Raw genomic sequence first — 12075 nt, 5'->3', positions numbered from 1 at the left:
TCCTAAGTGCTGGGATTACAGGCAAGCACCATCATGCCCAGCCTACATTAGGTATATTACGGCACATTGCTGCTGTTGTTCTATCGCCGTTGTTCATCTCTGAGTGTGCCAACTGAGGAGTTGAACTCAATCTTAGGTCTCAGGTCCAGAGGAAACAGCTTAGTCTCTCGTACACTCCAGCACCCACTGAGGGTCAGGGAATAAGACCCCTCTGGACAAAAGGAGTGCCACTATCGTCTGTCCAGTGTATCCTGCCTGCATACCTACACTGGACCTACCTGTGTCTGGGTCCACGCGGAACAGTCCTTGTTTCTGTTCTGGAGAAACCACATTCTCCCTCCTGTGCTGGAAATTCTATGCCCTTGATTGCGTTAGCTGGTTTTTGGGCACTGACAAAATATCTAAGATCATGCATTTAGAAGTGGAGGGCTCGTTCTGGCCCATGTTTCAGAGGCATCAGTTCCTGGTTGTTGGGCCTTCTGGTGCTATAGACTACAGCTGAAAGGCTGCGCACTCAATGCCTTTGAGCACAAGCGAAGCTGTGCGGCTGGGTCCTAATATACCTTCCCAAGCCACGCCCCATGACATCACTTCCTCCTACTGGGCTCCGCCTCTTAAAGGCCCCGCCTCTTAATAGTCTCAGGCCTTTATTTTTTTTTTATTTATTTATTTTTTAAAATATTTATTTATTTATTTATTTGTGTCTGTGTGTGGCCAGCTCAGCTCACCAGGGGGCGGGGCTGGCTGGCATGTGGTGCTGGGGGATTGAACCGCAGTCCCTGTGCTTTGTTTAGCTTAGTTTTGTTCTAAGTAGGTGCCTTAGACCACTGAGCCATCTCACCAGCCCAGTCTCAGGCCTTTAGCTGTGATGTTGGTGGTGGTGGTCGGTGACGTCCTTGTCTGTGGGGGGTCCTGAATGGCTTGGAGGGAGGTCGCTGCTACACAACTACCCTCTTTCCTGTCCTGCCTTAGCCTCCCAAGTGCTGGAATTGGGAGGCATGTGCGACCATGTCCGGCTTTTATTTATATTTTTTCCCTGTGGGACAAGTAAAGTTACCCCAGGTCCCAACCTAAGGAAGGAAGGGTATTTTTAACTGCTGGCTGGAGGGCGCAAGCGAGACCTCGCGCGACACCTCGTGGCAGGCAGAGAAGATGCAGCTCCCCCGGCCCGGGGAAAGAATCACGTGGCAGGCCCTGGGGCTGCCCCTTTGCGTGTGGCTGTGGTTGTTCGCGTGAGGGTCTCACTGTGTCCTCGGGCTGCTCTAGAATGCCGCGGCTCATGCAATCCTCCTGCCTCAGCCTCTCAGAGTGCTGGAATTAAACACATACCTCACCTCCCTTCTCAGTGTACATTTTTAGGTTTTTTGAGAGAGTCTCACTGTGTAGTCCAACCTGACCCCGAACTTGCAGCGACCCTCCTGGCTCAGCCGCCAGAGAGCCGGGGTGATTGACGCGCCCCCACGCCCACTCTGTAAAGGCTGCACTCCGGGTGCTTAGCCGCGGCCCTGGCTCCAGGACTGACCCAGCTTCCTGTCCTGTGTGTGACACCAGCCAGAGCAGAGGAGAGCGCGCTCCCCCAGGGCAACTGCCGCCAGGCCCCTCTGCTTCATCATCCCTGATCCTGTGTCTGGTTCTAAGAGACCATGGTGTGCCACCATCGGAGGCCATTGGGTGGACAGCTGTCACCCTGTGCACTCGCCAGCGCTTAGGGGAAAGGGTCCCAGGAGAGCTGATGGCAGCAGGCCGTGCCCACCGTGTGGCTGGTGAGTCCTCCGCCAGTGGCAGGGCCCAGGATCTCTGTCCCCTTGCCCCACCTCCCACTGTCTCTGCCCCTGCTGCTCCTCTCTGGGCCTGGCTGGTCCCCTGAACCCAGACAGCTCTCTCACACTCCTCAACCGTCTCAGCGGGAACAGAAGTGAGTGCAGGGCCAGGTACAGAGGGGCTGCAGGGACCCCAGATTCTCCCTTGGTTTTATTTTTGGGTTTTTCTTTCTCTTTTTTGGTACCGGGCATTGAACTCAGGACCTTGTACTTGCCAGGCAGACACTTATGCCACTGAACTATCTGCCTGTTCGGGGTTTTTAAGACAGGGTCTCATGCCTGTCACCTGCCCCTGGGGGACCACCATCCCACCCGGGATCTGCCTAGTGCGGTCAGGAAACCGGAGACCGTAAAACAACAGACGGCAACAAATTTATTGGTGGATTGCACAGGAGGAAGGGAGAGGGGCCCCCACGCAGGCAGGTGTCCCCCCAGCCCCACTGCAAAGGTCCCCAACACGGGGGTCCCCGTCGCCTGCACCCTACCGCGGCCACCCGTCGGCAGGGGGCAGGCGGCACAGTGGCCCAGGCCGCAGGAGCAGCGGGAACGGGAAGGACTTGGTGGCCTCGCCTGGGCCCGCGGGGGCAGGTGACAGGCGCTCTGACTTGACGCTGACTGGAGGTGGAGAGGCGTCCCCCTCTCCCAGGCTGCGCACCCCGCTGTTGGAGAGACATACGGGGAGCTGTGAGCGGGGATGGGAAGAGCGGGACACATCCATCAGCCCAGCGCTCGGAGGCTGTGGCGGGAGGATCTCCACCATCTCAAGCCCAGCCTGGGCTCCATAGTGAGCTCAAAGCTAGGCTGGACCACACACCAAGGGGCTGTTGGGGCTGTCTCAAAAATGGTCATTCAAAGAACAAAGGAAGAAAGGAAGGAAAGGGGTGTCTTTCCTTCTTGGGCCTCCTCAGGGGCACCTGCCGACCCCACCACCGATGGCTAGGGCTACGTGCAGCGCGAGTCGGCCACCATGGGCCCGCAGCGGCCGGAAAGCGAGCACCCCAGCTCCTCACCTGGACTGCGCAGGGACGGCCGGGGGTCGGTCCCCTCTCGATGCCTGCCAGGGGACCAGGGCAGGGGGCTGCAGCAGGCCCGGGGGCGGTGGGGGGTCCCCCAGGCTGTACTCTGAGGGTGAGGAGGACGGCTGAGTCAAGGGCGCCTCCCTTCGGGGTCCTTGACCAGCCCGACTCCCCGCGGGGCCCCAGAGGCCGGGGTGGGGGTACCTGGGGGGCCTGGGGGAAGGAAAGGGAAGCCCCCCAGCGGGGGTCCCGGGGTGGCTGTGGTGCTTGGGCTCTGCAGGCTTCCGTAGAGGCTTCTCTGAGGGAAGAGCATGAGGGGAAACTGAGGCTGCAGCCTAGCCACGCCCGCCCACCCGCCCGCCCGCCCTGGACCCCAGGCTGTCACTCACCGGGGCGCTCAGCGCGCCTCGGGCCCCCGCCAGGCCACCGGGTAGGTCCGGCCTCCGCCCATCCGCGGTCAGGTACAGGGGTGGTGGTGTCTTGCTGGACAGGTGGCTTGGGGAGAAGAGGGGGTGTCCCAGGCCTGTGGAGGAGACCCGATTGAGGGGCACGGTCATGTGGTCCAGGCTGGCCGCGGGCCCCCGACTCTGGCCCCGCGCTCACCTGGGGGCCCGGCTTTGGGGGCAGCTGGTCGGAAGGGAGATGGCCGGCTCTGGGCGGGCAGTGCCTCCCCATGCCCACTGGGGTCGCAGCCTGGAGGTGGCAGAGCCCCGTACACAATGTCCGGGCTTGGCATCATGGGCGCAGCCGGCTGTGGGCAGAGGTGGGTGGGCAGGAAGACGGCACTGAGGAGCTGCCTGGGGACTACGATGAGTCAAAGGCTTAAGAAGGAACTGTCAGGGACTGGTGAGATGGCTCAGTGGTCTAAAGCACCTACTTAGAACAAGCTTAGCAAAGCACAGGGACCGCGGTTCAATCCTCCAGCACCACATGCCAGCCAGCCCCGCCCCCTGGTGGGGTGGGCTGAGCTGGCCCCACACACACACACACACACACACACACACACAATTAAAATTTTAAAAAAAGAAGGAACTGTCTGCCTGTTGAACTCTTATTCATCCTTCAAAGCCCTAGCTATCTTGCCCAGCTATAGTCTCCCTTTTTCACTGGGGCTGGGAATCATCTCTGAACTCCGAGACCCCAGTCCTGGGTTTCTCTCAGTCCTCGCTATCTGGTACCGTACCAGGAGAACCTCATTTATGTTGAGGTGGGCGGGGGTCACTCACGTAGAGCCGGGGTAGGGGAAGGGCTGGATCGCCTCCATCCCCTGTGAGCCTCCGCAGTTTCTCTCCTTGTCCCTCGGGGCCGCCCTCTGGCTCCAGCTCAGGCCCATCGAGCCCCACGCCCCTCCGCTTCAATGTCTGCGAGGACCAGAAGTGCAGAGCAGCCCTTCAGCCCTGACGCTGCTGGCCAGGGAGCCCCGTGGCATGGCACCCGGAGTAGGCAGCGCCAGGGTGGGGGGTGCAGGCTCGGCTGGCTCAGGGCCCCGAGGGACCACGCCTACTTCCGGCTGTGTTTGCTGCGCCCAGAGAGGCCCAGACCCCGCGGGTGTCACACTGCCCCGGCTCGACGCCCTGCAGCCCCTGCCAGCTGTGCGGGCCCTTCTCCCGCCCGCATGTCCGCCCGCACGTGCGGCCGTCCCTCCTCCCTCCCTCCTTCCACCCGGGTCTGCGCAGTTGGCTGCATCCCTGGCCTTTTGTGTTCTTTACGTCGGGGCAGGCTGCTCCCCCCCCCCCCCCGCGGCCGGCCGCACCTCGAGGATGTCGGCGTTGGTGCGGCTCTCGTGCGGCTCGCTGTACTCGGTGTACTTGAGCAGCACGCGGTCCATGTCGGTGCTCGCGTACTGGAAGAGGCGGTTGGCGCCGTTGAAGATGATGAGCGCGATCTCGCAGTCGCACAGCACGCTCAGCTCGTATGCCTTCTTCATCAGCCCGAACTTCCGCTTGGTGAAGGTCACCTGGCCACGAGAGCAAGGCCCAGTAGTGCGGGGGCCTGGGCGCAGCCTGCGGCCGGCGGCTCCTCGCGCCTGCCTTTCTGCCCTGTGCTTCCCGTGCTCTTTTCTGGGGCACAATTGTGTCCCACTCCCGAACTCCTACTCGTCCTTTAAAACGCAACCCCAATGTCCCCGCCCCTTTGGGCCGCATCTTTGGCCTCCCAGGCGGAGCGCGCACTGTCTGTGTGGGCTCCGCCAGCTCTGGCCTCCCTTGGCCCAGTCCTCTAAGTGGGGTGCCTCTTTGTCAAGCTCCAGTTCTTCTAGCTGGGGCCCCAGCGCTCAGGGATAAGAAATAAATAAGTGATCATGAAAATTAGCAAACACGGCGCCGAGGCTGCCACATGCCCTGCGGGCGAGCGCCCCACCCACCTGGCGGTTCCTCTGGTCCAGGATGCGCGAGATCTGGATTTTCTTCCTCCCCATGGTCCTGGGTCGTGCAGGCACCTGGATGTGGGGCAGAGGCAGAGTGGTGGAGGCGGGCAGGTCGCCATGTGAGTGGGGACCCCGAGAGCCATTCATACCGGCCGGTCCAGGCAGAAGCGCATGAGGAAAGGACAAAGATGTTCGAGGCAGGGTCTCCCTTTGCAGCGGAGACGATGCTCCTGCCTCAGCCTCCAGGGTGCTGGGGTGACGGCGTTGCTCCACGGCACCTGGCCCGACCTTTTTATTTTTATTTATTTATTTATTTATTTATCAGATTTTGAACTCACAACCTTGCGCTTGCCAGGCAGGCGCTGTGAGGCTGAGCTACAACCCTGGCCCCTGACCCATATTTATTTATTTTTGTGGAACTGGGGATTGAACTCAGACCCTTGCACTTGCCAGGGAAGCGCTTATTCCACTGAGCCATCTCCCCGGCCCTGACCCATATTTAATAATCTGAATTTTCTAACCTTTTCTCCTCCATGACTACAGATCAGTCTTGTTTAAAAGACTTTTTCCGGGGCTGGAGAGATGGCTCAGTGGTCTAAAGCACCTACTTGGAACAAGCTTGGCAAAGCTCAGGGACCGCGGTTCGATCCCCCAGCACCACATGCCAGCCAGCCGCGCCCCCTGGTGGGCTGAGCTGGCCACACACACACACACACACACACACACACACACACACACACACTAAATAAATGTTAAAAAAATAAAATTTAAAAAAAAAATAAATAAAAGACTTTTTCCTTTTGGTGCTGGTGATGGAAGCCAGGCCTCCCAGGCACTCCTTGGCCTGGCCAAGCACTGTGCGTGGCCAGAGGTCACCAGGCCCTGGGGGGCCTGCCCCCTTGGGCAGAGACCTGGGTCTGGGGGCTGAAGGAGGGCGAGCGGTGACCGCCAGGGGCGCAGCAGGGCGCGCTGGTTGACAAGTGAGCAGGGAGTCACCTGCCAAGCCACTGCTAGGTCACACCAGGTCCCCTGGGCCCCAGGGGGCAGCCCCTGTGCCGAGCCTTTGAGCTGCTGTGGGTCAGGTGGCAGCTCTCGGCAGAGGGTCTCCAGGTGGCACTGCCTGCCCTCCATTCCCGGCAGCCCCTCAGCCCATGTGGCCTGCAGCAGGGCAGCTGCCCCAGCGCCTCAGTTTGCCACAGGTCACTCAGCCCTGGGCAGGCCACAGGCCCTGCCAAGCACTGTTACTGGGCAGTGAGCTCTTCGGAAGTTCAGAGCTGGACGTGCCCATGGTCCCAGCTACTCAGGAGGCTGAGGCAGGAGGATCACAAGTTCCAAGACAGCTTGGGCAACTTGGCAACTTAGCAAGATCCTGCCTCAAAACAAAAACCGAAAAGGGCTGGAGATGTAGCCCAGTACCACAATGATAATAAAATCAGGCCCAAGCCAGGTGCTGTGACAGGAGGATCCCTTGAACCCAGGGGTTCGAGGCGACTCTGAGCAGCATGTGAGCTACTGAACTCCACCTGAGAGGTAGAGCCACGCAGCCCCTCAGGCCAGGCATGCGGGGCTCGGGCCCCTGAGCAACGCTGTCGCGCGCCCCATCCCAGGCCAGGACGCTAAGTCCTTGCTAAATTTAACCTCTGGCTAATTTTAATCCTGGCCGGAATCAGTTGGGTTCCCACGGCTGGGAAGTGTCATCCCCACCCCGCAGGTCCCCAGGGGGTTCCCGTGCCCAGCGGCCTCCGGAAACGCCTCCAATGCCTGGTGTTGGTCTCGGAGGAGTGGGGCCTGGCCCCTTCTCTCCTGTCCATCCACCCTTCTGGCTGGAGTGGGGCCGGAGGTCGGGGAACCCCCGCTGCTGGGGTACGGCTCAGCAGGGGCTGCTTGCCTGGATAGAGGGGGGCCCTGGGCTCCCTCCAGGCCCTGGATGGTGGTGTGCACCCATTGTGTGTGGGAATGGGATCAAACTTGACTTCTGATTTTATTGACACTACTCCCTTGCTCAGGAAATCCTCTTGTCTCAGCCTCCTAACAGTAGCTGGGACAACAGAAGTGTGATCTGCCATCTACCTTTCTTTGTGTGTGGCACCGGGGATTGAATTCAGGACCCTTCACTTACCAGGCAAGTGCTTATTCTATACTTTTTATTTTTAAAAAAGTATTTCTTATTTATTTGGTACAGGGTCTCACTATGCAGTTCAGACTCGCAGTGATCCTCCCGTCTCAACCTTCCCGGCACGGGGTTGCAGGTGTGCACACCACCTGGGTTCTGGGGCCGGCACGGCATGTGGTACAGGGACTGAACTCAGGCCCTTGCACTTGCCAGGCAGGCTCTTGGACTGCCCAGCCATCTCCCCAGCCCTGTCATCTACCTTTTAAAATGGATTTTATACTGAGCTCCGTACGTCCCAATTTATTCTGAGAGGCAGGGCTCCCACACTGGGGCTGGAATGTGCGGTGCTCCTGCCTCAGGCTCCCCGGCGCTGGGTCCTTGTTTACCATCTTCACACCCAGCCTGGCCATCACGGTGTGGGGCACTGGGACTTGGGGGGCCACTGGGGGCTTGCAGAGGCCGGCCTGGGCTCTGCTGTCTCCAGCTCGTCACTCCTTACAGAGCCCCTTGGGGTTCCTACTGCCCAAAGTCAGGCCTGTGGGTGTGGAAGGACTCTTCTGCCTCAAGATGGCCCAGCCACAGCCCCACTAGAGTTCCACCCCACACGTGGACAGCAGTGCTCAGCATCCTCAGGAGAGCGTTCCAGCTTCCGGCCTGCCATCGGCTCTCACTCCACCTCACCTCCCACCTTCCCCTCCATTCAACAAGCATTTTCCTCCCTATAAAGCCCTTTGGTTCCTTCTTCACCTGGCCAACTCCTATTCACACTTCAAAACCCAGCTCAAAAAACCCATTTCTCCAGGAAGCCCTTTCTGCCATCCTCATCCTCTGGCCTCAGTTTTGACCACATGGGGCAGCAGAGGAGCACATTCTGCTTTGTCTCAAGGATGACTGTGACCCCTGCTTCCCTCAACAACTTCCTCTTAGTACCCCAGCTGACAGTCTGCCCAGAATACACCATGCAAATGCAGCCGCCCAGCACGGGCCTACCACCCAGGTGTGAGGGCGCCGTGGGTGCAAGGTGGCAGGCACGGGTGCAAGTATATTTGTCCCTCATGCAAATCACACCCGGGCTGCAGACACCGGCAGCCGCATCCCCAGTTGTGGGTGCTGGGAACTGCGGGGGGTGCTCGGCACAAGGGAAGCTGAGGTTTGAGGCCCCGTCCCCTGGGGCGCAGCCATGGCCAAGGCTGAGAAGGAGGAGGGACAGCAGACACCAGGGCGTCACCCAGGGGATGAGAGGCTGAGCAGGCCAGCCTCAGGGAGACCAAGGCTTCGCAGCCCTCTTTCCAGTCCCTCAGAACGTAGCAGTAGCCAAGTGTCCACTCGCGCCAGCCCTGAGTGGGTCAGAAGGGTAAGGATGCCAACAGCCTTGGGCCAGGGAGATAGCTCAGTAGAATAAGCACTTGCCTGGCAAGCACAAGGTCCTGAGTTCAATCCCCAGTACCGAGAAAAAAACAAACAAACAAAAAAACCACGCCTGGAGCCAAGAGGTGACTGGAAGCCGGGCACAGATTCGTACACCTGTGATCCCAGAGCTCCAGGAGGCTGAGGCAGGAGGGCTGCAAGCTCCAGCCCAGCCAGCCTAGGTGCTAGCGAGACCCTGCTTCGTCGTGAAAGACAGAAAGGCCTGGGAGGCGGCTCTGCGCAAGGGCCCTGGGCTCTGTCCCGTCTGGAAAACTCCCTTGAGGTTGAGGGCTGGTGGGGCCACCTAGAAGAGTGGGGCCCTGCGGGAGGAAGCGCATGCGCTCTCGGGAACCCAGGCTCAGGATACAACCGCCCCGTTTGGCCTGTTCATCCTCCAGCCACATGTGCACTTCTCAGCGTGGTTTCTCTCTGCCAAAGATTGCCTGAATGATGATTTTTTTGAGACAGGGTCTTGCTCCATCGCCCAGGCTGGCCTCAAACTCAGGGAGCCCTCCTGCCTCAGCCTCCCACGTGCTGGGACCACAGGTGAGCGCCGCTGCGCCTGGGCAAGAAGCCATGTGAAGGCTGGCCGCCCCACTAGTGGGGAGTGTGTCCTGTGCTCGCGGCTGCGGCGGGGTCAAGAGTCTGTCCAGGCAGGAACAGACTGATCATTTGGGGACAGGATGAGCCTGGGCCCCGTGGCTGGGTGGGGGAGGAGCTGAGGGTCCCAGGCCCTAGCCCTGCGTGAGCCTGTGTGCTGGGGAGCGGCTGGAGCCCAGAACAGCCCAAACCCTCTGTAGCAGTATCTGTGGTCGTTGAGTCAGTCAACAAACACCGAGCGACGCTCCTCTGCCGGTGTAAGTGCCCGCGTCCCACTGCTCATCACCTTGGCTGAGGAGCGGGGTCTCCTGCCCTTGTCACCATCCTTTCCAGGATAGTGTGCTGTCAGGAGCCACCTCAGGGGACCTGGTGACGCCCTGACTGCGGGGCCGTGCGGAGCGGTGGCTGGCCGGCGGAAAGGAGAAGCGAGAGGGGGTGGGAGGCGCGGGCGCTCGGGGAGCGCGGGAGGGGCGGCGAGCGGGGCCTCACGCAACGAGGCGCGTGGTTTCATCACCCGCTCCCCAAGTACCTCATTAGGTGGCGGCAGGAAGCGCCCCCTGAAGGCGGGAGTCCGACGCGGGGAGCTGGAGCAGCCTCAACCCCTCCCCCAGAAAAGGGGCTCGTCGGATCCGCGCCGGTGCAAGGCCCACGCCGGGGTCCCGGGACTCGGGAGGCTGAGGCAGGAGGGTGGCAAATTAGAGCCCAGCCCGGACAACTTTAGGAGACTCCGCCTCGAAATCAGAAGTAGAAAAAGCTGTGGTGCAGCTCAGGGGTCGAGCAGAGCATCCTAAACCCTCACAGGCCCCCAACACAAACCCCAGACCGCGCGGAACCCCAACCCACACGGGCTGACCCCGAGTGCCCCAGCACCCGGCTGCGGAGCCCGCTCACGGGGACTCCCCGGATAGGCACACAGCTGCTAACACCGGGTCACCCGCCTCTGGCTGTTTCGCACTACTGGACCGCGGTTGTGCGGGGCTGGGGCTGGGAGCGCAGGCCTTGGTACCGAGCTGCCGCCCAGCAGGTTTATCTCTTACTGTGAGACAAGGCCTCACTAAATTGCCCAGTTGGGCTCTGATTTGAGATCCTCCTGCCTCGGCCTCAAAATACTGGGATGACCAGCTTGAGCCCTGGGCTTCTGGCTCCTTTTTTACTCGAGGTGGCGGTGCAGGGCAGGGCACGTAGAGCACCTGAAGTCCCCAAGGCGCAGTGCCCAAGTCCTGGAGAAGGCCCCATGGGACTCCGTGGGCACAACCCTGCTGGCTTCTGTGGGGAAAGAGCCCCCCCCCCACATCCTGCTGGAAGAACGTGTGTCTGAGGTGAGCAGGACTCACCCCAGTGTCCCCTGCGACTGTGCCAGAGAAGACCAAGCTGCGAAGGCAAGGGTCTCTAGTCTCAGCTTTTCTAAATTTTAAAGTTGGGTGTGGTGGCACACGCCAGTCATCTCAGCAGCCAGTTGGCTGAGGCAGGAGGATTGTTGTGAGTTCAAGACCAGCCTGGGCTACAAAAGGAGCTCAAGGCCAGCTTGAAATGCATAGGGAGATTCTGTCTCCAAAAAACCCCAAATAACAAAAAACCAAAAACCCCTGAAGTTTAGTTTTGCTGAACTGGACCTTGACACACACCTGTAATCTCAGCACTGAGGAAGCTGAGGCAGGAGGATTGCCCTGAGTTACAAAGTGAGACTTTGTCTCCAAAATAAATAAATGAATAAATAAAAACTTGCTGTGCTGGGTTTGGACCCAGGGCACTAAACCACCTCCCAAGCCCTTTTTATTTCTCATTTATTTATTTTTTTCACTTAGAGACAGGAGCTCATTAAGTTGCTAAACTGCCTAGGCTTGGCTCAGGCCCGCGGCCCTCCTGCCTCAGCCTCCTGCAGTGTTGAGCCAGCAGGTGTGCCCGCTGCCTCCGGCCTCCATGTACTGCTGCGCTCTGGGTCCTTGTTGGCTTTATCTGGTCAGCACTGAGCACTGCTGGATGTGCTGTCCTGGGAGGCCCTGGCACACGCAGGTCCCATCACCTTCCTGGGGACTTGGCACGCAGGAGACGCACAGGCTGCTTTCCTGGGCTGCCCTTTCTTTCCTCTCCTTCCTCCTTTTTAAACTGCACTATGGACTAAATGCAGGGCTCCCCCATGCCAGGCCCGTCCTCTGTCCTGCAGCACCCACCAGCCCACACATGTTGGAGCTCTGTTTTGTTTTATGTTTCAGTTTTCTTGAGACAGAATCTCTTGCTATGTAGCCCAGGCTGGCCTCAAACTCCAGGCAATCCTCCTGCCTCAGCCTCCCAAGTGCAAGGATGACAAGGGTGCCCCACCATGCCCAGCAGTCCTCAGGTGTTTGAAACACTCTGTGGGCCATGGTGGCCCCGTGCACCTGTCACCTGCACATTCTGGGATGCTAAGGCAGAAGGATGTGATGTCAAGGTCAGCTTGGGGACCTCCATCTGAACAGCAAAGGGCAGTGTGGGCAGGGAGCTCCTGCCTGGCTGCACAAGGCCCTGGGTTACGTCCCCAGCACTGATTCAAAAAACAAACCCAAAGCCTCAGGGCCCTCGAGCCAGCCCACGACCTCGCCTGGCCTGTGGCCCAGATGTGAGACCCCATGTCTGAGTCCTGCAGACGGGACAGCGCACCATGTGGCTGTGCACCGGGCCTGTCACCTAGGGACTTCCAGGGCTGCTGGGCTCCTGCTCCGCTGTCCCGACCTGGTCAGGCTCTCGGCCGCCCAGGACGCCCAGCGAGGTCCCCTG

The 12075-nt window shown here is 60.0% G+C and overlaps 1 protein-coding gene across 1 annotated transcript; it reads right to left on the bottom strand.

The window, feature by feature from the left end:
- Nucleotides 1-2301: 2301 nt before the first annotated feature.
- LOC101592919 (myocyte-specific enhancer factor 2B) lies at nucleotides 2302-5269 on the bottom strand. The gene is made up of 8 exons (XM_004646840.2): nucleotides 5199-5269; nucleotides 4590-4793; nucleotides 4063-4197; nucleotides 3440-3587; nucleotides 3226-3359; nucleotides 3041-3134; nucleotides 2831-2942; nucleotides 2302-2479 (listed from the first exon to the last, which is right to left on the bottom strand). Exons 1-8 carry the CDS (start codon nucleotides 5250-5252, stop codon nucleotides 2302-2304), a joined length of 1059 nt encoding a protein of 352 aa, XP_004646897.1. The 5' UTR covers nucleotides 5253-5269.
- Nucleotides 5270-12075: the final 6806 nt, after the last annotated feature.

This window comes from Octodon degus, unplaced genomic scaffold (assembly GCF_000260255.1).
Source record: "Octodon degus isolate 3935 unplaced genomic scaffold, OctDeg1.0 scaffold00282, whole genome shotgun sequence".
Taxonomy (NCBI): domain Eukaryota; kingdom Metazoa; phylum Chordata; class Mammalia; order Rodentia; family Octodontidae; genus Octodon; species Octodon degus.
The sequence above is the reverse complement of the archived record's forward strand: the minus strand, read 5'-3'. Positions and strand labels throughout refer to the sequence as shown.

Coding starts and splice junctions, on each gene's coding strand:
- LOC101592919 (XM_004646840.2), bottom strand. CDS start 5,252: ATGGGGAGGAAGAAAATCCAGATCTCGCGCATCCTGGACCAGAGGAAC. Junction 4,198..4,589: donor CCAACGCCGACATCCTCGAG/GTGCGGCCGGCC, acceptor TGGTCCTCGCAG/ACATTGAAGCGGAGGGGCGT. Junction 3,588..4,062: donor TTCCCCTACCCCGGCTCTAC/GTGAGTGACCCC, acceptor CTCTGCCCACAG/CCGGCTGCGCCCATGATGCC.